This window comes from Pleuronectes platessa, chromosome 7, assembly GCF_947347685.1.
Source record: "Pleuronectes platessa chromosome 7, fPlePla1.1, whole genome shotgun sequence".
Taxonomy (NCBI): Eukaryota; Metazoa; Chordata; class Actinopteri; order Pleuronectiformes; family Pleuronectidae; genus Pleuronectes; species Pleuronectes platessa.
The window spans coordinates 21335534-21357041 of NC_070632.1; the positions used below are offsets into that span (position 1 = coordinate 21335534).

A 21508-nucleotide genomic window follows, 5' to 3' on the forward strand; every position below is an offset into this window, starting at 1 on the left:
TAAGTACTAGCACTTCTACTCATTTTAAAACTGCTTTACCAGTGGCGTGGAGGGATGAATGGGGTTGGTATTAAGTAATACGTCCATCAGGCAATCGCCTTCTTCAGCACAAATACCAATTCATCCTCAGCTCAACATTTCTCAACACCAAAGCTCATTGTTGTGGATGCCGTCTACAGCTACAGTAGCCTTAGCCGCTTAATCTCTGATCCCTGCTTCAGGCCAACGGGTATTCCTTAACATGAATTTACAAGCTTTACTGGACTCATGTGAGGGAGATTAAGCAAACACTGAGGCCCATTCATTGTGGACCTGGAACACCGCTGGACAGGCATGTTGCTTCACGTGGATTAGACCCATTTTAAACAGCACAAGACTTTGTTTTTGCACTGGCATAGCAAGGCATCAAGCTTTTGACTAAAGAAATATGCAAGAGATAAAAAACAGTCAAACAACCACTCAGCAGTACGGACTACAGGCTAAATAACTTAAGTGTTGATCTGTACATACAGAAGAGTGTGGATGTCACTATTCCCACAATGAAGGGATAATAGAAGTAAGCAATATGCAGCATGGTTTATTCTTTTTTTTTGTTGTAATCTACGAAAAGCACATTACTAACATTAACGATGCATTTGTTCCATTCTTTTTGCCGCTAGGTCAGTGAGCTATGTCTCATGTTAAAGCCCTGGACCCGGCACAGATAAACAGAAGTCATTTATTATTAATGGTTTTTATTACACCGATGCTTTTCTATGGTGAAATGTCATCTGTAAAAATGACACATTCAACAGTGTAATGTGAGCTTAATGTCCATAGAGAGCTGAGGAAAAATAGGGATTGACATCCAATTTTATAAATTATATTTAGTTGTCAGTTCAAGATAACTGCAGGGACCAGTCTTCACCACCAGGACTCATTTGGTCGAAGTAGTTGAGATTTTTCCTGCGATTAGAGAAATGTGTTAATTAATAATTAATAATTTAAAACTATCTTGCTTTCAGAAATTAACTATTGTAGATCACAATATGTTCAATTCTGGAATTGATTAAGGTATAGATCTTCTTAGGTTTAAACAAAATGTAACTTATGAGAAGTTCTGCTGCATGAAAGAGGATATACGTGATGTGGCTGTAGAGGTTGACAAGCCCCTTGAGATGAATTTGTGACTTGGGCATTATAATATATGAATAATATGACTTGACTATCCTACAATTATGTGATTCCTCAAATGTATGGTGTTTTTGTTATAAAGTGTAATTAAAGTTATTTGACAGATAATATTATCATTAGTTAAACCAGTGAATTGAATAAAATATAAAACATGTCCATGATGCCAACCAGTATATAAGTTTGACCTGCTGTGTTTGTGTTTTGTGTCTGTTGCATTAATGTTGTCTCTTGTCTCTTCAGAGTGGAACTTACCGTATGGTGTCGGAGGAGGAGCAGGCTCTCAGGGCTAAGCTGGAACGTCTCACCGTCAAGGACCACGGGCCAGTGTTTGGATCCTGTGCCAGTCTGCCAGACCACACTAAGCAGAAGGTACTCGAACAAACAAACGTTCAGAGACGTCACCAAACAGCATCAGACATCAGGACATAGAACAGTTCTATAGCTCCCTGCGCACTCACAGTACACTTTTCTTTGCCTGATTCGACTTCCTTCCAGGAGTCTGTGGTATATCTGACTTCCTTTTTATTTCACCTGCACCTTTTAAGAATGTATGACTTACACCTTTATCATTGCAATCAATTCTCAAATCTAGTTCTCGTAATTCGTAGCTTAATTCGTCACAAGTTTGACACCAGGAGAGGTCTGAATTAGGCAGAATACCTGACAACACCTGTGTGTTAGCAGGCTCTTTTTAACAGTTCTATATGGTTGATATATTAAACTGCACAAAACTATACATTAAATATATCCAGAATTATAATCTTTATTTTCTAATCATTAATATTAGCAGACACAGGGTGTTTTAGACACCTCGGCTATGCAGGGTAGTTGACATTTGCAACATGTTAGCTTCCAGTAGCCTACAGTTGTACTTTCTCTTTATCATAACAGATGTTTAGTTTAACATATATTCTTAAAGGAAAACAGTACAAACATGAGGAAAAACATGAGAAGAGGCCAATAATTCAGCTAACTTAAGTGAGCCAACACACAAACACTAGCCAGTTAGCATGACTACCTTACCATCTGTCTGCTAATAGAATCCACTAGCTCTGTCAAGAAGGAAAAATTTGGCTGTAGCTAAATTTAACAGACTTTGATAAACAATTTCTTTTATTTATGAAATCTTCACCTTTCTGACCCTGTGGTGTACACAACCAAAATACTGAGCAAAGAATGTGAGCTTACCCTCTGGCCCGGCTCCCCCTGCAGGCAAAGGATGAGCTGAACGAGACAGATGAGAAGCGGGTGGCTGCGGTGAAGGAGCTGCGAGGAATGATAAAGGAAAAGGCGGACGCAGGCGATGATCTGGCCAAGGGAGTGCAGACCACCTTCGGGGAGAAACCCGACACTTTGCTGGTCCGCTTCATCCGTGCCAGGAAATACGACGTGCCCAGAGCCTTTGAACTTATGAAGGGTAAATTTAAGAAAGTGTTGAAAACAGATTAAAGTGCCATTTTTTTTTTACATATTCATATCATTTAGCTGACACTTTCATCCAAAGCGACTTCCAATAGGTATTACGGTTAATTTGGGGTTCAGTATCAGTATCTTGCCCAAGGACATTTCAGCATGTAGTTGGGAAAGACTGGGTTCAAATAGCTCACCTTCTGATTGGAGGACGACCGCTTTACCCCTCAGCCAAAGCTGCCCTAACAAAAATAATTATTTCCCGGTTTATCCGTAACAAATGTAATTATGTTTCAAGTAGTGAGAAATTCCTAATCTCCACTATTCGCTCTTGTATAGCAACGGTTAATATTGTATATTTATTCAAGTGTCACATGGTTTAATGGCTGATAGAGCACCAATGTTGATATAATATGAACAATTAATTTGGTAGTGCTCTTGTGTTTCAAGATATTTGTCTTTGCCAGGGTGAAACAGCATATAGAGCATCATGACACACAGGAACTCTGCCTGGTTAAATTGTTTCCATTGCAGTTCCAGTGCAGCTGAGTGTGACCCAGTCAAACTTTTCATTAACAGAATACATTTTATAATTTGGGTTTTCAATCATAAATAAATATATAAAAGTGTAATTAAATCAACATGAAAACAAGTATTTCACAGTGTAGCTGCAAGAAGGACTTCTATCAAATTGCCAGTGGACGACAGGACCAAACAGGACGTGATCACAAAAAAAACTCACAAATTCTCAAAAGCTGCTCCTGTGTCTCTATAGGCTACGTGCGATTCAGGAAGGATTACCCTGAGCTGTTTGAGAATCTGACCCCGGAGGCCGTACGCAGCACCATCGAGGCCGGCTACCCTGGCATCCTGCAGAGCAGAGACAAGTATGGCCGTGTGGTTCTGCTCTTCAACATCGAGAACTGGGACTATGAGGAGATCACTTTCGATGAGGTTAGCAGTGCTCACTTTTCATTCAAATTCTAGATTAGTTTGTTATTTGATGCAGAAATCTGATATTGCCTTAGATGTTTTCTATATCATATACTGTTCAGAGCCTGGAACACTTTGGCCTGAGTTCTACTTTCGAAAAGTTTTAATCTTTACTGGACTTTACTTTGGCTTACTTGAACATACACAAAAGTTAAATAGTCGACATGAAAAAACCCATTGGTCTCTACCATGTATATTGAAGGTACATTATTTGTGACCTTGTGCACAAGAGTTGGGATGTCTGTTTATCAACTAAGCAAACAAGCATGGTGCATGTCTGTGTGTGATTTCAGATCCTTCGTGCCTACTGTGTGATCCTGGAGAAGCTGCTGGAGAACGAAGAGACTCAGATCAACGGGTTCTGCATCATCGAGAACTTCAAGGGCTTCACTATGCAGCAGGCGTCAGGAATCAAACCCACTGAGCTCAAAAAGATGGTGGACATGTTGCAGGTTGGAAAACCCTTTCTTACCCTGGACTAATTGGTTACTAAAGACAGTTAGAAAGTTGTTGCTGAAAATATTTATTCTCAGAAAGTCACTTAATGTTCTCTTAATTTTCTTTTCCACCAGGATTCATTCCCTGCCCGTTTCAAAGCTGTGCACTTCATCCACCAGCCCTGGTACTTCACCACCACCTACAACGTGGTCAAACCTCTCATGAAGGGCAAGCTGCTGGAGAGAGTGAGTCTGACAAAGTTGATACAATACTAATGATAATAATGACTACACTGTAACAATAACAATATAACCATTTTATTAACATCGCACATTTTAAAACAGTTACAAAGTGCATCACAATAAAATGACAAAGAAATTGGAAAAAAAGGCATTTTAAACAAGCCAGTTGTTATTCTTTTTTGTTTTGACAGTGATTAAAAATACAAGTCATCTCTGATCTCCTCAGACAAAGGTTCTGTCACCTTTGTATATCAATGGAAACAATGACAATTAAAAGCAGCGCTTCAACATAAATCAGTAACAAATCTGATGAATAACATGGGGCTCTGCCTCTCTGGGTTTAGCAAGTAAAACCTTAAAATCAGTTCTAAAAACAATAGGTAGCCAGTGAAGAGAAGCAAATTTGATAGTTGACATATTATCACAATCCTTAGCCTGAGTTAAAAGTTTAAGATGAGATGGAGACAGGGAAGGGATTTTTCTTTGGTACCAGAGAGTAGTGAATTACTGCAGGGCAATCGACTGGTTTATAAAGCATGAAAAACAGTTTATACTTTTGTAGCAGAAAATATGTGTTCTAATCCCTGAAATCCTTGTGAGAGGATCAAAACCATATTGAACCACTAATTTGTCATGTTTAATTAGAGTGAGGTTATGATCAAAGTTGACACTGAGGATTCAGCAATGCTGAGTTATGGAATTAAATCGTGGACCACGACCTCATAATTGGGTTGTTTTCACTATCCTGACAGATAATTAAAATCTGAATATCATCAGAATGAAGCTGCAAAAAATTTGAATGAAAATCAAGGAGACAGTTTAGCAGTGAGAAGTGTTATGTGAGGAGTTTAAGGGTCATCAAATAATAATTATAATCATCAAATCAAGTGCATTAAAAATAAACAGCAATATAACTGTAGCTACGGCTGTTTCTTCCCAGACCCTTTTGGGATGCAATAATGATGGAGGGAAATTTAAGTGCAGCACTTCCACAATAAGATATAAATGCAGAGTCTACCTGGTGTTGTAACGATCATGTAATTAAAAACTTGTAAGGTGAGAAAAAAGGAAGGTAACATGAGTTAAAGTAGATTTTTACTCCAGATTGGAGGGTCATGTTTTCTGGTTTGGTTTAAATAGCTTTCATGTGACATTGCTTGATAATGCTGGATTTTCGCATGCTAATATTAGTGTCACATTTTTCTTTGATTAGCCCAGCAGTCTGGAGGCTGCCGACTCTAATAATCATAAGACCTAAACTACCACTTCAAAATTGTACCAGTCTGTTTATGGATTTTTCCCACCTCACGTTTTTATAGTTTTAAAAATCTAATTAAATAAAAATTATCACACTTTTACAAACTGAATACACAGTCTGAGATGACTAACAGATTGTCGTCCCTGCCTCAGGTGTTCGTCCATGGAGATGAGCTGGAAAACTACTACAAGGAGTTTGACGCTGACATCCTGCCGTCTGAGTTTGACGGGAAAGGCGCCAAGTACGACGGCAAGGCCATAGCTGCCAAGCTGTTTGACTAAACATCCTCCATCGATCATTAAGATATTGCAAACTCCCATAGACTGTGGAGACTAAAATTCTAGCTGTGTGGTTGTAGAGAGAGAAAAAAATGAATGAAATTCAAAGTCATGAGTGTGTGAGTGATGTTGTTTGCCAGAGGTCCTGACAAGGCACAGGAACGGAGGAAAAGGCGGCGCCTCTGACTCTCAACCTTCAGTCATTACTCCACTCTACAGTATTCTGTATATTCTATATCTGTTATCAGTAGCATTGAGCAGCATACTGAGACGCTGTTTCTTGCTCCTCTGTGAAGTTGTGCTTTGTTCACACTATAGCTCATCCACACAGCTTGTTGTGACACTGGCAGGCCCCAGATTACTCAGTTTCCACTCTCCACTCCCCCCAGTCTCTCAATGAAAGCTGATATTGCAACTTTTAGAATGTTCTTCAATATCACTATTAGTTACAAGTTTTACCCCTTGCACCAATAAGAATGTCAATAAATGTACAATAAACTGTATATAAATATAAGTTGTATTTGTATCAATCTAAAAATCCATAAAAAAAAAAGAAGAGATACCCTGATCAGGTTAAAATAAACAAACGTAAATGTTTGTGGAAAATATCAATAAATGGGTGTGCTCAAATAAAAAAACAATCAAAACACATTCATATTACACCCATATAAGGATACACATTGTCATACTGTACAAAAGAACTGTAGAGGCAAGTAAAGTGCAGGCGAAAGAGTCTATACCTGTAACAGGCAGGACATACTGTACTGTACATATAGACAGAGGAGTGCTGCTGCCGCAGGTTTTAGGATTCAGTTCAGTTTAACATCAAACACAAACCATAGACACTTCTCAAAGTCATGAAGAAAACGACCAAAATAAACCACAGAAATAAAAAAGGAATTCCAGCACAGAAAATTCTGCTCTTTTCCTCCACCAAGGAGCATGTTTTACCCCTCTCCGTTTGTTTTTTTGATTTTGTACGCATGATTACACAAAAACTACTGAACAGTTTACCTCTAAACTTTATGTATGGATGTGGTACGGGTCAGTAGAGAACCTATTAAAGTTTAGTCCGGATCCAGATACAGGGAGCAGATCCAATTTGTTTTACTTAATTTAACATTGCGAAAAAGGGTCTATGTTTTGTAATTTTATGCAGATCCAAATAAGAATCTGGATTTAGTGAATTTGAATGTGGTTACATAAGGGGAGTGTTACAGACTGTCACTCTACAGAGTTCTAATTATACAAAGTGATGCCAGCAATGCAGTTTGTCTTCTAGTCATCAATCAAGCAGTGCTGTTTAAGTCTTTTAGCAAATATTCTAAATATTTGCATGGAATTTGGCAGAAATTCCAGTATATATCAACGAAGCTCAGATTCAACTCGCTGGAATTTCAAGTACAGAACTATAATGTGCTGTGTTGTCGTTTTTTAAGATTTTCACGGTTTTCTCAGGGAATAAATCATGGGAACAGGAACTGATCTCTATGAGATTGTGAAATTTGGTGCAGCTTGACTGAATATAAGGGGTCTTTTGAGCCTTGGTGGAGGTATGTGCTCAACTGAGCCGTTTGACTGACCTCTTATTGTATCAACACATTACACATGGAAATCTACCAAACCATGAGACACAGCTAAAGTCTGTCCCGTGTTTTAAATGAAATAAACATTTTCACTCCTCCACTCACGATATTAACTATGTATACATCATTATTTTACACAGCAAACTCCAATCTTTCTTGCATGCAGCAATAAGCAGCTTAATACAAAACCTGGAAACTGGAAACGTATTAAAACTAGTAGTTAGCCTTTGTTTAAATATTGTCTTATAGGAGAACTCCACTGTATTTGAGGCAAAGTCATATGTGCTGGTTATGTGGCCGTAATGCAGTAGCATCATTAAAAATGACAAAGATGAGCTGCTTTGTATTTAAAGTCAAAAGTGCTTTGGTCCATTAGTTTGTGTGTAAGTGTGTCAACTGAGAATCAAACACTACATTTTAAATTTTATACACTGGCTGTTTTCGTCCCAGTCACACACTCTTCTCTCCTTCCTGTTGAACTATTCGTAAACAAGGTTTGATGCAGCAGCCATTTGCTTCAGTTTATTTTCTGACAATCTGCTCTGGTTTGTAAATGTGTCAAAGCTTATTTTTGTCGTTATAACCCAAAATAAATGGCATCATTTAGAAAATTTCTTCCAACCCCCTACAACAGGAGGCATAAGGGTTCAAGCAGCTGTAGTTGGGCCTGTGGGACAAAAACTGAATGGCACAAGCTGACCCAGACACCTACACTGTTTGGAGTGCAATGTTAAAGGTAGTTTGTATGTAGGGTCCATATTTCCATTCAACTACACAAATCATTAAAAATGTTATTAAATAGAAACCAATACAATATCTTTCTGACTGGGTTTTTGTAACATCTTTTAAAGCTGATGTGACCTGAGTCTTTTATTCTGAAGGTCAGGAGCAAGAATGCAGCTAGATGATCCGTCACACACCATTGTAACGCAAAGAAACTGGGCAGCAGTGTCCAGTGAGCAAAATGAAGCCTCAAACTACATAATCAAACCAAACCGCATGTTGTTTAACAGTAATTTGCTGCAATAAAACAACAGGATTGTCATATCTAAGATTTAAAATGCAGCTTCAGGAAATAAAAATCCCAGTTTGAGGCCAGTTTATATTATACTGAGCCATAACAACAGTTGGAAATCCCCACTGTAAACCATAAACCATGTTGTTGTGGTGCTCATCAGATTCAAGAAGCTGAAACTCAAATATGTTGAAGCTTCAGGTATTTTTGAAATTCTTCTTCTTAAGATTTCAAGACTTCAATCTGTTGCCTTCACACTTTCTCTAAGTGAGTGAAGTGTGTGTGTCAACTGACTGATGGATATTCAAGTATAGAGCTTAACAGTGACCACCCACTTTGAGAGCAGTTCTCTAGAACAGTTCTGGTACTCATTTTCTCCATTGATGTTTCAGAAAATCGTTATAAAAAAGTTTTAAGCCTGGAATAAGCAGGCCGAGCAGCTACGAGATTGATCATGACCACAAAATATTTGATTCAGAAAAAAAACACTGGATAACGGAAAAAGGCAAAAGTACAAGACTGTGTACATAATAATAAAATAATTACCCCTCCCATCACACATGTTCAAAAGGGAAATCATGGTTTCATGGCTAGTAAACGTAATGTAAAGCTGAACAATCTGATTGTAGCTGATGTGATTTTCATTGTTATGGTTAACATTTCCATGGATACTGCTTTGCTTCACAACCTGGTGGCTGGTGGTGGTACAGCTACCTTGAATGGTTAAATGTTATGGCTGATGATAAAAATCTCTACTCCGAGGGGGGGGGGGGAAACTTCTTTTGAGCTACCTGCAGGGGGTGAACTGTTGCTGCATTACAGATGAAGTGAGATCAAAAGGGGATGGTAGGGGTCATATTATCCTCGAAGGTTCTATTATATCTGTAAGTTTGACTTTTCACTTAGTTTTTACTCACCTCCATCAGCCTGTTTTAGTTAATCTAGCTGGGTTAAGGCCATTAGTACCAAAGTAGCGCAGTAGCAAAGGGCTGTGTGTGTGTTTGTTATGGTCTTTTGTCTCCAGTAGCATACTGTATGTACAGTATGTGTTACCCACTAAGGGTTACCCTTGTGCTTGCAGGCAGGGGTTCATGTCCTGATGGCTGCTCCTCTGGCAGGCTGGCTTGTTCTTCTCCCAGCTGCACATGGCGTTTGTGTACTCCACTATGACCTTGTCCATCCAGGTGAGCGGCTGGGGAAACAGCACGGCTCCCTCGAAGAAACCCAGGTGGCCTCCGTGTTGGGTTAAGGCGAATATCACATTGGGCATCTTCTCTAGAGAGGACGACAGATAGAAGGAGGGGTAAGAGTGTGGTGTGGTGGCAACTTATTTAGTGCCAGCATTTCATACTTTGAAACACCAGACTCATAGAAGTACAGAGTCTATTAGAGGGAAAACAAGTTGGGATACTAAAATAGTGATGACATGATCCATTAGAGCTAAATAACACATTTGTCCATTTGTCCATATGTGTCATGTTTCACTTCACTGACATGATTGAGTAATTACATATTTCCCTAAACACAGAGCCCTGACAGACTGTTCAACTGGTTCATCAAGTTTAATTGACTATAAGGTTGGAAAAGCATCCAGAATAAGTCCAATATTTACCCTGGTAGTTCAGGTTTGGTTTTCGTCAACTCTTGACAAACTGATAATGGTAAATTCAAAGTCTATGTAAAGAAAAAGAACAAAAATATGACACAATTCTAAGAGCTGCAGAGAGCTTCAAACTGACTGCATATTCTCAATGAGACCTGAGACCATTTCACAGATTATATAGTCACTCAATTTGTGGCAATTCATCAAAAGCGTAGAGTAGAACCAATAAATCCTAGACATGATGCACTCCCCAGAAGGACATCCTCCATGCAGATCATTTCAAACTCAGCGGAATTTCTAAACGTTTTTCACTTTGTCGTGTCACTCTGATAAGCATCTCCAGGCATTTGTTAATTAAAGGCGTCCTGATCTTGCTGGTGGGAGGGTAAATAATTAAACCCTCCCTCTACTTAGAAAGAGATGGTATCATTAAAATGGTTCAGTGACTCCCTGTGAGGTCAGGGGTAAAGACGTTTGTTTTTCCACACAGACCTGCGTCCTCTTCCTTTCCCTTTCTGTCATTCTACACCATCGTCACACTCAGACCTATTGCTTTTGTAGACGCACATACACACCTGCTCATACAGAAAAAGGTTCTCCCCAATTCAACTACATTTTATAGAACTAAAAAGTGAAGCAGTAAAGCCTACACAATGGCCTCATGCCTCTAGATAATAAATGATTATCACTAAACAATTCTTAAAAATCTATTGTCGAAGATTTACTTTGTATACATATGTGTATAAATCCTTTATAAATGGTGCCTTATGAGAGAGTGGTAACAAAACATTACCAAAACTTGAGATCATTACTTTGATATTTCCATTATTATTAGGTCTTGGGTCTCTTCTGAATAAATTACATTATTATGTAAAAATTCTAAAGCAAATGTTATCAAGTAAAAAAAATAAGTAATGTAATGTAAGGTTAAAGATAACATGTTCTGCCTGTGTAGTTTAATCCACTTTTATTTTGGTTTGAGACATTAAGAGACGGGTTAGTCTTCTCACATTCTCTTAAGAGCTTAAAGATTTGTTCCTTTGTGTGCAACATAGTTTTCTGAAGCTCACACTCAAATGTCATTTCCTGAAAACAAAGGTACACGGTTTCTAGGACAGCCATGACGTTACTGATAAGGTAGTTAGCCATAACAAACAGCCAGCATCTCTGTGTGTCATGGTCAATGAGTCTCACTCACTGGGTAACTGGGATCTACTACGTCAGTCTGTTAACACATTACACAGTGTTAATGAGCAGCAGAGCAAACGTTAAAATCCTGAGTAACCACGTTTCCTTGAAGTACAGGGCGAGTTTAGTATTTAATTTGTCCAGGTCTCAGTCTTCACACCCACTCATTTACACACACAGGGTCAGTGAATGTGACCTGCAGACGTAAGACAAGACACAAGCCACACACACACACACACACACACACACACACACACACACACACACACACACACACACACACACACACACACACACACACACACACACACACACACACACACACACACACACACACACACACACACACACACACACACACACACACACACACACACACACACACTTGCACCCTGCTCTATATATATAATCCAGCAGCCTGAGCAGATCACATAGCCTTGAAAAATTCAACAAGAGTGTCTAGGCTCGCCGCTGCTGAGTAGGTAGCTCCAACAAGACTTTATCAACAATTAAGACTCTGGCTCGAGAGTCCAGCTCCAAATGGAGGACCATGGGTTCATTCACTTCACATTAGTCTGTGCTCATGTCACTGTGAGGACAATGCTTCACTGTTGCAGTCATTGCTCTCTAGGAAACACACAAAATAGACACAACCAACACAACCGTAGTTTACCACAAGTAACTACACATGTTGTTGGATAATTATATGTGAAAAATACTTTCTTATGGTAAATGGACTTTGCTTATTAGGCACATTTCTGGTCAAAATGCCTACGGAAAATGCTACTGAAAAACATATAAAAAAATATTTAATTTGATGACACAATATCTAAATACAAAATATAAATATGAAAATACTGTGTGTCTGTCGGGCTAAACAAAACATAGTGGACTCCTTTTTGGGGGGGGGGGGGGGATTTCAGGTACTATGCTCTTTGATTTAGGTGTGATAGTGGGAGAGAGTAGGGGAAAACATCAGACAGCAAAGGGCCTGGAACTGAACCTGCGGCCACCGCAGGAGGCCTCTACAGGGTGAGGAATTGGGCCATCCAAAACACAACTATGCACCAATGACGATGACTTAGACATAAGGATTTGGTGAATGTTATTTTTCACTATTTAGACCATAGATGTTCTTTTCCAAAATGGTCACTGACAAAAAAAATGTGCTGTGTGGAATTATGACAAGCCAATACACAAACAAACAACATATTTGATAAAACTGTATTTATGTATGACAAAAGAATAAGGTACCCTTAACATCCAGTGATGAATGAATCTTAACCACAAACCTGCAAGTGAGCGAGGAATAGCCAGTAGTGACTGATGAATCAGTGGGTCGTCTGAGGAGTTAACCAGGAGGAGAGGCACAGTAACCTGTGCAGAAAAAAATCTGATCAAAAACAGTTTGTCTAAAAATCACTTTGTAAGGCCTAGTTACACACTGTAACTGTATTTTTATCAGTATTCACAGAAGATGGTTTACTGGTTGTTAAGTCAGTGTTGAAGTTGTAGAAGCAGTGTCTGTAGTTGCGGTAACAGAAGGAGTGGTAGTATATGTAGAAGTAGCGGTAGTGATAAAAGCAGTATTTGCATATGTTATATTATTTGGACATATGTCTCTATTCAAATTAATTCAGGAATAATGCTTATTCACATTCATTCTGAGAGTTTAATGTGCAGCTAACTGAGGATTACTTAAGCCAAGCATAAATAAACAGGTGGGAACAGCTCGCCCAGCTCTGCCCAAAGTAAACATATGTTCTCATCTATTCTTCTGAAGCTCACTAAAAATAACTTTTTTGAGTAAATGTGAAGCGAAAGCAACAATTTGTGGCTTGCGGGATAGGACTAGGAGGTTGCTAGCCAACGGATTAAATGTTTCCACATATAAACAATAACAAAGTATAACTTCCCCTAAAAGCACAACTTGACTTCCTTAAATCAACTTTTGTTTCAAGGCTACACAAACATAATTACAATGTGCTCCATACTATTCATAAATTTATGATAGCTTTGTCGATATTTTCGTCTAAGTCTCTGATAGAAAGCCAATAATTATTACACTATTCCTTCAAGTTTAACGAATAATACATTAAGCCAAATATTAACCACAGTACATGCATTTGGATCTGCTCCAAATTACACACACTCTTAAATATCAGTTCCGTCTGCCTGCATTTTTTATCAAGATCCATAAACTTTCTTCATTGGGTCATACCCCACTCCTACACACAATTTCATGGAAATCAGTTGCATAATCCTTATATCAATCAATTCTACAAAGTAGACGATGTGCTGGGTGTTTGAACAGAGTATCAGGTCTGGTCTTAGGGTGGTAGTAACTATATGTGATGGGACTGTAAACCGCAGGTCTCTGTCTTACTCCAACTGACCACTCCTGTTCAGTGGAGGAAGCCCTCTCTGTCCCTCTCCCCCTTCTCTGACAAATTTTGTCCTTTGTACAGTCTTTGATGTTTTGGATGGCAAAGCATTGGTCGAAGTTTTCTTTGTTTCAATTGTTGCTGCAAGGCATTTGACCACCTGGTGGTGTCTCCATGTATACCTATCTTGGGGGAGACGTATTATACAACCAGTGAGGATATGCCTGAGGGTAGCTGGAGTTGAGCACAGTGGGGAGGATGGGTCTTCGTTCAGTCACTGCTCTAAACAGGAAGCTAATCCTGCTTGCTTCCATTCCCAACAGGTCCTTCCAGCTGATCTTTCTTTTCTCTATGCTTTCCCATTTCATCCACTACCCCTGTATTGCTTGAGTGAAAACCCTTTGCACATCTAGCTGCCTCTTCCTGATGCCAGATTCCCAGGCCTGCCCCTCAGAAGGAGTAGCCTTGTCACACAGGGGTCTACTCTGACCTAGGCCCAAACCTCCTCTTCCCTGATAAACATGGCACACAATGTCAACGTGCTACGTGAGGGTCATCTCCAGCCTTCTGTTGGTGCATTTAAACTCCTCTACAATACTTGAGATAGGCAGCTTGAGAATGTCGTGTCCATACAGGCCGATATCGCTCAGATATCTTGGGACTCCTAACCACTTTCTCACATTCGTGTTGATGATTCTCTCCATGTTTTCACTCTTGTGAGGGAAACGTTGACTACTGCAAGTGGCCACATAATGTAATGCTGTTTTGCTCCGCTCTCTGGAGTGGACGTGCACAGGTGAGGACATTTTTACAAAACTAAAAGAAGAGGGACTATCTTCAGAAAACTGTATTAGTGTGTCTAGGGACAGGGCAGGAGCGATGCTGGGGGAAAAGGCAGGACTGAAAGCGAGTGTCTTACAAGTGGAGCCGCACGTAAATTTCACGCACTGTATTATTCACAGAGAATCTCTTGCAAGCAAAACACTTGAACCAGAGCTTAAACATATTCTTGACATTGCGATAAAAATGGTCAACGACATAAAAACACGTTGACTCAATATCAGACTTGCTCATGCGGGGAAATGTGCTGAGCCGCCTGTACGAACTGCGGGACGAGGTGCACATACTTTCTCAGCCCTGACATACATAAAGAATAAATACAAATCGCAGCTAAACGTGGAGAATGATCTCCGAGTCGCCGTCTCCATAATAAAGTCGAGAATGGAGTTGCTCTGCTCCATGCATATTGCCCACCTATCTCATTAGTGAGTTTAAGAAATGAAACAGTCTGGTGCTGTTGTGGTCAGGGTTGTCATATCGTCAATATAGGCCCTGATTGGTGTTAATCGGACCCCCGACTTTTTGTCACTCAACACCAACTACCCATTTTGAAGCTCTGATAAATAACTCGATCGCCACGTGAATGCTATTGGGGAGACGCTGCCATATGGTGGCACATCTAGTGTGGTGAAGCAGAATTGCAGATCTTCGGGGTAGGCTTTCATCAAATTTATGATGGGCTCTGGTACTTTGAAGAAGTCGAAAGCAGCCTGGAGGACAATATGTGGTACTGACCCACATGTATTATCAAGATGAAGGAACAATTATATCCATCATGGTTTCAGTAGTAAAAATACACTTTTCACTTACTTTGTTGATGTAGTGCACACAGCTGTCCTTGTCGTAGTACTCCTTTAAGGAGCTGTATCCATGGAATTTTCTGCAGTGTAACATACACACAGATCAGTTATAGAGTTTGGAGAAGATATTAGTGGCCCTATTAAAATCCAAATCCAAGAAGCTTTCACCTCATAATGCTGTCATCTATCTGCATCAGAGAGGTGGCTGCACACAGTTTGATCAGATCTGCATCACCAATGCAGCTGGAGCTCATTTCCAGCAAACTGCTCCTGTTAAACAAAACAGTAAGGGTTATTTAGTCAAATCAGGCCAGGAGGTTGAGTTGTGGTTTCGCTGGCAAACCCTAACACCCACCTGTCCGCTATTTATAGCAGAGCACAAATAATTTAAACAGTTTAATCCAGAGCTTTACACTATACATTTACCATGATTCTTCAGCATATATAAAATTTCTTTCTGTCTGTAGACAAGATAGTCAAGAATATACTGCGTCCAATTGATGTTAATTCAAGTGTGTTGTAAATCAGTTTGTTTTCAATTGTTTCTGCAGAAAGATTTATGTTCACACGCAGAACACACACAGGAATTCAAAACACTTCTGCATTTGATATTTGCAGTGGTAAATTTGCTTATTTATAAAAAAATGATTTACTTAAATAAGCTTATTTACTGTATTTAAGTACATTTGTTACAGTACATTTATTATCTGTACTTTACTTAAGTAGATCTATTTTGAGGTACTTGTCCCTTTTACTCCACTTCATATATTATCAAATGTGTGTTCTTATATCTGTACTTTCTAACTTAACAATGCATTGTATTATCTATTATCGTTGTTTTCATAATTTTAGACCCCACCCCCTTCGACGAGCGCAACGCCAAGACTCAGCTATATTGATGTACACTCTGCAAATAGTTTTACTTTGAATACTTTTACTATATTTAAAAGTGCCTATGTTTACTAAAGTTGAACATTTTATGTCTATTTATTTGTACTTTCACTTCAGTAAAATGTTCGAGTACTTCCTCGACCACTGGATATTGTTTCGTTTACAGCTTTTTTCATACACAACTGAATCTAAACAATAAATATGTTTTTTGAGCAGCTGTAACAGTTAAATATGCAGACACTGCATGTTGTGTTTCTGAACCTGTGTGACAGGATGAGCTTCTTCATGTTGTCCGCCAACACAAAGTTGTAGAGCCTGCGGCCCTGGTCCCACTGTAAGAATGTTTCCTGAGCACTGAACACAGAAATGCTTCAATGAACACATAGAAATACACTATTGGAGAAAACACAGGACCAACTTTATGATACTGGCGCTCTAAAAACAAGCTTCACGGTGAACTCGTTTTCTGATATATATCACTCAGGTATTCTTATCAATACATTTTCTGTCATATCCATATTTAGTTTTTCCTTTAAGTCCACCAACCTGAGGGCGTTGTACCCCTGACACACGCTGACACAGCACAGCACGCCCTCCTGGTTTGATAGGTTCTCACCGAGGAATTTACAGACAATGTTCCCCCCAAGACTGAAGCCCACCACCACCAAGAGCGTCTGGGGGAAGGCCCGTCTGATGTAAGCCACCATTGCTGCATACTCCCAGGTGCAACCTAAATGAAAGACAGACACTTTTACAACTGAGTAGTACTGATTATTACTTCAGTTTGACATCAAAATCATAATATGTTGTATTGTGTTCAGTTTCTCCTACTCCCTTCTCCCAGTCCTTTCTCCACACAGTCATTTAGTTAGACAGTTGTATGTCTGTCTCTCATTTCTTTTGTTGAATTACTTTGTAACTGTTCAAAAAAATCCTTGACAAATAGAGATGTTTAGAATTTATTTTATTTTATTTAAAAAGCCCAAAATCTAAAATAAGATGTTAGACTAAAGCTTGCAATCATGTGCTGTTCCTACTTTACCGTAAGTGAACATGCGAGGCGACGTGAGCTCCATGTTGGGCAGCGCTCCCAGGTGGTTGAGGACGGCACAGCGGTAACCCTGCCGCTGGGAATGATCAACAAAGGTCCGAATGTAGTTCTTCTCGCTATGGTTACCGATCCCAGGGCAGATTACCATGGTAACATCACCTGACGGACAACATAAAAAAATGGAGTCACGTGTGTAAGGGTGGATATTGTGTGCCTCTGTGTCTGTTGTTTTTTTCCCAAGAGGGACATCATTAGCGTGTATACTGTAGAATGAGCTGCTTGTGACTTGATGCTGAGCCACTCATGATCCAAACAAGCACTTATGACTCAATAAACAAACAAACAAACACAAAAATGGTAAACTGATCACTATTGTGTTATCTCAGCTATATACCATCAGCAGTTGTGTGACTGGGTGATTAACATACAGTAAATCGAAAGCAGACTGCTTAGGGGCTTGAACTAGTATTTGACCTCTGACCTCCTGTGCTGTGATCCCCTAGGGCTTCGAAGAGGTCGAAACTCGCCGTGGCTCCGTCCTGCATGGGGAGGAACTTGCGGACCCCGCAGGGCGTTGGTGTGTTGACACGTCCCATCTTGCCATACAGGGCCGTCTGGAGATGACCACTCTTTCCCCACAGCAGGGGAGGAATGTATCTAAAGAGGAGGAGAATCATATTATATAAAATGCAGCAGCTGTAAAATCTGCCTTAAAGATGCTTCAGCACAGTCTTTGGGAAGTTTACCAGCCCATGACAGCAAGACATACCAGTCCAACCATAGGAGGTGGCAGACAAATATGCCGGCATCGTGAGCCGTTTCATTGACCAGCACTGTATGAATAGATCAACTGAAAAGGATCAGCTAATGACGCTGCAGTGTTACCCCATGTGAGAGTAAGAATGGAGCAGAGAAAACTTTGTCTTCAGGACAGATCAAAAGACGAGAAATTAAAAGAATCCAGATACATTCATCAGAATCAGAATTCTTTTTATTGCCATGTATATTTGCACATACAGGAAATTGCCTTGGTGTGTTTTTTTTTCTTTTTTTTCTTCAGAATCAGAATTCAGTGTGGATTGAGATAGAAGTGAGGTTACCCGAGCTCAGTGTTCAAATGTGAATCTCAGTCCAGTGCTCGGAGGTCATATCTGAGGCAGGATCGTGTCTGAGTGTCAAGGTCATGTGTGAGTTATTAATGTTATGTTAAGTCAGTCGCTGAGTCAAGAAACAAGTTCTAGCTCAGCTCAGAATCATATTATTTCCTAACAGTCAATGAAAATCCAAACAAGACGCAAACAGAATCCCTTCAGTTGTCAGAATCTCAAAATTAGAATCTATTAGTGGTTGTAAGCCAGAGGTCAACTAGTGGTCTTTTATTTTTATCAAACCAGTAAACCAGTAAGTTCAATGTTGATCAATGTTTCAGTCCAAGTTTCATTAGAAAACTTCAAAACTTCAAACCAGACTCTGATAAGTAAACACTCACTCTTTGGTCAGCATGGGGCAGGACTTGAGCAGGAAGCGGCCGAGCGCTGTGTCCTGGTACACGATCTCTGGTGGAGATGTGGTACTCTTCAGGTTCAGACAGCGGACGATGATGTACAGGGCTGCTGCCACCGCTGCCATCTTCATGCCATCAAACATGGCAGGCAGCTCGGAGCAAAGTGCGTGCAGGTCACCGCCTGCCTCGAGGGTCGGCATTGTAGGTGCGAGAGAGGACCTGAAACGGGAAATCGATTAAGTCGGGAGCTCATAGAAGTAGAAATATTTACACAATACAACTTCTAAAACCAAATTTAGATTAATATCAGTTTGCCCATTTCTGCCTTTCTGATTAAGACTCTCTGTGTCTCCCTCTCAGAATAAACTGTTGTAATTAGTGATAAATGCAAATCAGAACCCATCTTTTTAAACATGTTTATCCTTGTGTGACCATCTAATTTTTACTATTGTTGATTTTAACTTATTTCATCAGCCTATTACTTTGTGTTGTTTGATTGGTGTCCTGATATTTTGCTGGGTTTTGATTGTTGTTATATCTGTTAGGTGGTTTGAAAGGTTCCCATTACTATAATGGATTATTATTGGTATCTTTGTGACAAGGGCAGAATAAAGGTAAGTCTTTAAAGCAAGTCCTTATAGACAATGATTCACATATAGGTATAACAAATAATAATTCCTTTTGCATCTCTCTTTTCCATTAAGAAAAGTGGCAAGAGTCCACATAAACACATCAAAATGTCCCATTCTGCCTTCCTCAGCCATTTAAGAGCTGTTGCTACCGGAAAAATGTCGTTAGTCTGGTTTTCTCCTGATCATCAAGAGAATCTGACAACTTGTAAACAGACACTGAGGCCCACTTGCAATCCCAGATACAAGATTTAGAAATATTTGCTCGTGGTACAAAACATCACGTGGTGGATGATTCAGTCCAAAAGTATGCTGTTGCTAATAATGATCATTAGTGCCTTTGCATGATACATGTCCGATTGTTTTTTGTATGTACAGTGCACCAGCCACACTAAGGCTATTTCCTGTATGTGCAAATATACTTGGCAAATAAAATTATTCTGATTGTGATTCTGATCCTGAACTGGGACCATGGGGGCTCTGCCCCCTGCTGTAATCTGCCTCTTGCCCTGTCAGTAGTCTTAAAAAAATTAGCCACTAACCTACAATACTAACCATAAATATGACATTTGTAGGGTTAAGATTTTTTGAAGTTCCCAATGTGCTTAAACAGGGAATAGTTTTTAAGATATGTTTAATTGTGTGTGGTTTTGCTCAAAGCTATAGAGCTAAAAGAGTAAACAAGGAGTTTACATGTGCACCTTACTGAATCAGGTAGTTGCATGGATGTTGGACATATAATCTCTGTGTAAACGGTGGCCTCTTCATAGCCCCCTGATTAAGAAAACCCCTAGATCCGCCCCTGGCATGATGACCCCTGATGAAGAGTTTTACTCACCTTGTTGTGTGACTTTGAGGAGACTGATAGGCTTTCAGTCTGATGATGTTGACTCAGTGCTGGAAAACACAGAAGAACAACTTCAGGAACAACTTAACAAAAGCCTTGATAAGAAAAACAAAATGTCACTGGCTTTTTTGTCCCATTGGCACACATGTTTAACACATGAACGACAACACTGGAAGAAGAATACAGCAATACGCTGTGTTTGGAGGACTTGAACAAGGACAGACCTGGAGCCACTTGTCTGCTGGATACAGTTTCTTACTTTCTTTTGTTTTGTCACTCAGGTGAAACTGTGAGACCGAAGTGTTTCCACACTTCAGCAAACGGGTAAACACCGCACGGAGTTTAAACCGCAGCTCGGGCGGTTGTTTAAAAAGTTTAGATGGAAGTTTCCAGGCGCTACCATCGTGTGAGGCTGCTGTGAGTCCCGGTTCTGGTCGGATCCACCCAGACTTCAGCTCCGTGTCTGTCACCGTCACTTCGCAGCACAGGAACTCACGCTGCCTTCACAGGCTCTCACCAGGCTCCGACAGATTAGATCTGAAAGTAAAATCTACCACCCCCATTCGTTTGGGCTACTCGTTAAGTGAATTTAGCTCTCTGGTTGTCACAAAGATACAACATTCGTTATGCTATGTGTATATTGTTGTTTAATATATTAATTACAAACCTACTGGTGGCTTATTGTCCACTTCCGGCTTTGTTCCTTTGACATTCTTGAAAAATTTGAATATCCTACAGCACCAAAAGGCAGCATAACAAGATGCGGTTTAGTGTACTTCCTCATTCTGTCAAACCAACAGCAATGACTTCATTATAATATGATTGTGTGCGGTACATTTCACAGAATGACAAACAACCAAACCTAATTTCACAAGATTTCTGTGTGGAGTTAAAGAAAATGTCCAGACTTTACAGCCTGTAGACTAAAAAAGTAAAAACTGTCCAAAATTCACAATTAACTTTTCAATGAACAATAAGAATTTTTTTATTTCTGACTTATATCTATGTTTGTTTATTGAACTGTACTGTCACCTTTGCTCAATATTTTTGTGTTGAGCACATATCTGCAATGTTTGTTAATAAAGTTCTTCAAAAACATACACACGAACAAAAACAACCAAAACAATAACACAGCACTAGTGATTCCATAATAGTTAATAATAACAGAAACATCATCAACACAAACATAATTTATATATAATAATAATTTAAACATGAATAACACCAATCTATAAGCCGCGGTTATATCTAAACTCATTGCACAAAAGACGGCTGTCTGTAGTCATACATTTAATAATGACACACAAATTGCTAGGGTGAGGGTAAAATATCTCAAAATAAATCTCAAAAGACACTAAACATTCACAAAATGTTTACA

At 39.5% G+C, this 21508-nt stretch overlaps 2 protein-coding genes across 4 annotated transcripts; one reads left to right on the forward strand and one right to left on the reverse strand.

The window, feature by feature from the left end:
• Positions 1–1407: 1407 nt before the first annotated feature.
• On the forward strand, positions 1408–6540 carry rlbp1b (retinaldehyde binding protein 1b; the record flags this gene model as incomplete). Its single annotated transcript, XM_053426560.1, has 6 exons — positions 1408–1542; positions 2386–2590; positions 3359–3537; positions 3870–4028; positions 4149–4259; positions 5667–6540. Coding segments are annotated over 6 exons (918 nt in total), but the record flags the coding sequence as incomplete, so codon positions are not given.
• Positions 4316–20909, reverse strand: LOC128444222 (monoacylglycerol lipase ABHD2). 3 transcript variants are annotated; one of them, XM_053426559.1, is made up of 12 exons: positions 20798–20909; positions 20531–20680; positions 20122–20180; positions 18640–18873; positions 17632–17807; positions 17142–17309; positions 16646–16829; positions 16361–16453; positions 15377–15478; positions 15219–15288; positions 12477–12561; positions 4316–9668 (listed from the first exon to the last, which is right to left on the reverse strand). In XM_053426559.1, the coding sequence occupies exons 4-12, from the start codon at positions 18852–18854 to the stop codon at positions 9457–9459; spliced, it is 1305 nt and encodes a 434-aa protein (XP_053282534.1). In that variant the 5' UTR covers positions 18855–18873; positions 20122–20180; positions 20531–20680; positions 20798–20909; the 3' UTR covers positions 4316–9456. The 3 variants fall into 3 exon arrangements, with proteins under 3 accessions (XP_053282534.1, XP_053282532.1, XP_053282533.1); XM_053426557.1 differs by having other exon boundaries at positions 20390–20680; XM_053426558.1 differs by having other exon boundaries at positions 20355–20680.
• Positions 20910–21508: the final 599 nt, after the last annotated feature.

Coding starts and splice junctions, on each gene's coding strand:
- LOC128444222 (XM_053426559.1), bottom strand. CDS start 18,854: ATGCCGACCCTCGAGGCAGGCGGTGACCTGCACGCACTTTGCTCCGAG. Junction 17,808..18,639: donor TGCCCCATGCTGACCAAAGA/GTGAGTGTTTAC, acceptor CCTCCTCTTTAG/ATACATTCCTCCCCTGCTGT. Junction 12,562..15,218: donor GTGTGCACTACATCAACAAA/GTAAGTGAAAAG, acceptor TTTTCTGCACAG/GTTACTGTGCCTCTCCTCCT.